The sequence below is a fragment of the Marmota flaviventris genome, chromosome 9 (genome assembly GCF_047511675.1).
Source record: "Marmota flaviventris isolate mMarFla1 chromosome 9, mMarFla1.hap1, whole genome shotgun sequence".
In the NCBI taxonomy this organism is placed as follows: Eukaryota; Metazoa; Chordata; class Mammalia; order Rodentia; family Sciuridae; genus Marmota; species Marmota flaviventris.
The window spans coordinates 15608875-15610613 of NC_092506.1; the positions used below are offsets into that span (position 1 = coordinate 15608875).

Consider the following 1739-nt stretch of genomic DNA (forward strand, 5'->3'; position numbering starts at 1 on the left):
TGTAAGCACCTACCGAATGCTCTTCTGTTAAGAGGAGTAAGGTCTGTGCCACATCATAAAGCAGGAAGATAACATTGTTTTTGGCTTAAGTTCTTTGTTTATAAAATAGAGCAACACGAAATTCAATCCAAATATGTACAATTTTTGTAAAATTTATCTTTTGTATTACTGTGAATTTATTATCTTAGATTCTTGACCTACTATATGTCAAGGGCAGAAATCCCATAATTTGCATTATATTATATCACAAGGGAGCACAAGAGCACCTCTGCTTGATACACAAATAACCTCATCAACAATGGAATATGCTCTCTCCTCGTATGGAAAGTCATGATCGTTTGAGCAGTTTATTCAGAGCCTCTTTCACATCCTTATTCCTCAGGCTATAGATCAAGGGATTCAACATGGGAAACACCACAGTGTAAAAGGTAGAGACGATTTTGTCTGTGTCAAAAGAGTAGCTAGTTTTGGGGCGAGAGTAGATGTAGAGGATGGAGCCATAGTAGAGGGTGACAGAGACCAGGTGGGAGGAGCAGGTGGAGAAGGCCTTGAGGCGGCCCTGGGTGGAGCGGATCCTCAAGATGGTGGCAATGATGAAGAGGTAGGAGGCCAGGATGAGCGCTATGGGGGTAATGACATTGGAACTCAGAAGAAAGTACATCAGAGCCTGGTAGCCATCTGTCCTGCCACAGGCCAGCTTCACCAGGGGAAGCAAGTCACAGAAAAAGTCATCAATGATGTTGTCATTACAGAAGTCAAAGGAAAAGGTTTTCTTGGTGAGGACAGAAGAGTTAATAAAGCCACCAAGATATGAGGCTGCTGCTAAAAATACACATAGTTTCATGGGCATGACCTGAGAATAAAGCAGTGGTTTTGAGATGGCCACATAGCGGTCATAAGCCATGGCAGCCAGCAGGTAACACTCAGTATAGTCCAGCCCCGCTGAGAAGAAGAACTGAGCCAGGCAGCCAGCAAAGGAGATGCTGTTGTCTTCGGAAACGCAGATCACTAGGATCTTTGGAATGTAGACACAGGACAACCAGAGATCCAGAAAAGACAGATTTCCAATGAAAAAATACATGGGTGTGTGGAGCCTGGAGTCATTACAGATCAGTCCTATGAGGGAGGTGTTTCCTGCCACAGTCAAAACGTACATGATAAGGAAGACCACAAAGAGGACCAGCTGCATCATGGGGTCTCGTGTGAAGCCCAGCAGGATGAACTCTGTCACTGTGTGATTTCCCCTCTGCATGGCTTAGAATATTTCACTTTAGAAGAGTGAAAAAGAATTTCACTTGAATCATTTTGCTGACAACAAAAAAAGCAATGATAAATGTGCTAAATATGTAAGAAGCCATTTCTGATAATTTTAGTCTTGGAGGCAATAATCTTTGTGATCCTTTAGCATGTTTTCATTTTGTAGTTAGTTGAACAAAAATTCCAGTGACTGTGATATCTGCTTATACTATAGTCTTCCACCTGGAACCCAGGAAAGTGCTTAGTCCATATTTAATTCTTAAAATTGGTATAAATAAGTGTCAATTTTCATAATAGATTCATTTCTGAGTAAAATATAAGCTTGTTTTACTTTGCCTGTTGCTACTTTTCTTCCGTTAGAGACTCAGTAACCTCACATAGATAAATCCAATAGTTAAGTTGATTTATATTCTGATTTTAATTATATGCAATAATTGTTATACTATTCTTGCTGGAAAATGCTCTCTTTACTTGATTTCCAG

General features: G+C 40.4%; 1 protein-coding gene across 1 annotated transcript; it reads right to left on the reverse strand.

The window, feature by feature from the left end:
* Nucleotides 1–328: 328 nt before the first annotated feature.
* LOC114081167 (olfactory receptor 9G19-like) lies at nt 329–1252 on the reverse strand. Its single transcript, XM_027922742.2, has one exon. The coding sequence runs from the start codon at nt 1250–1252 to the stop codon at nt 329–331; it is 924 nt and encodes a 307-aa protein (XP_027778543.2).
* Nucleotides 1253–1739: the final 487 nt, after the last annotated feature.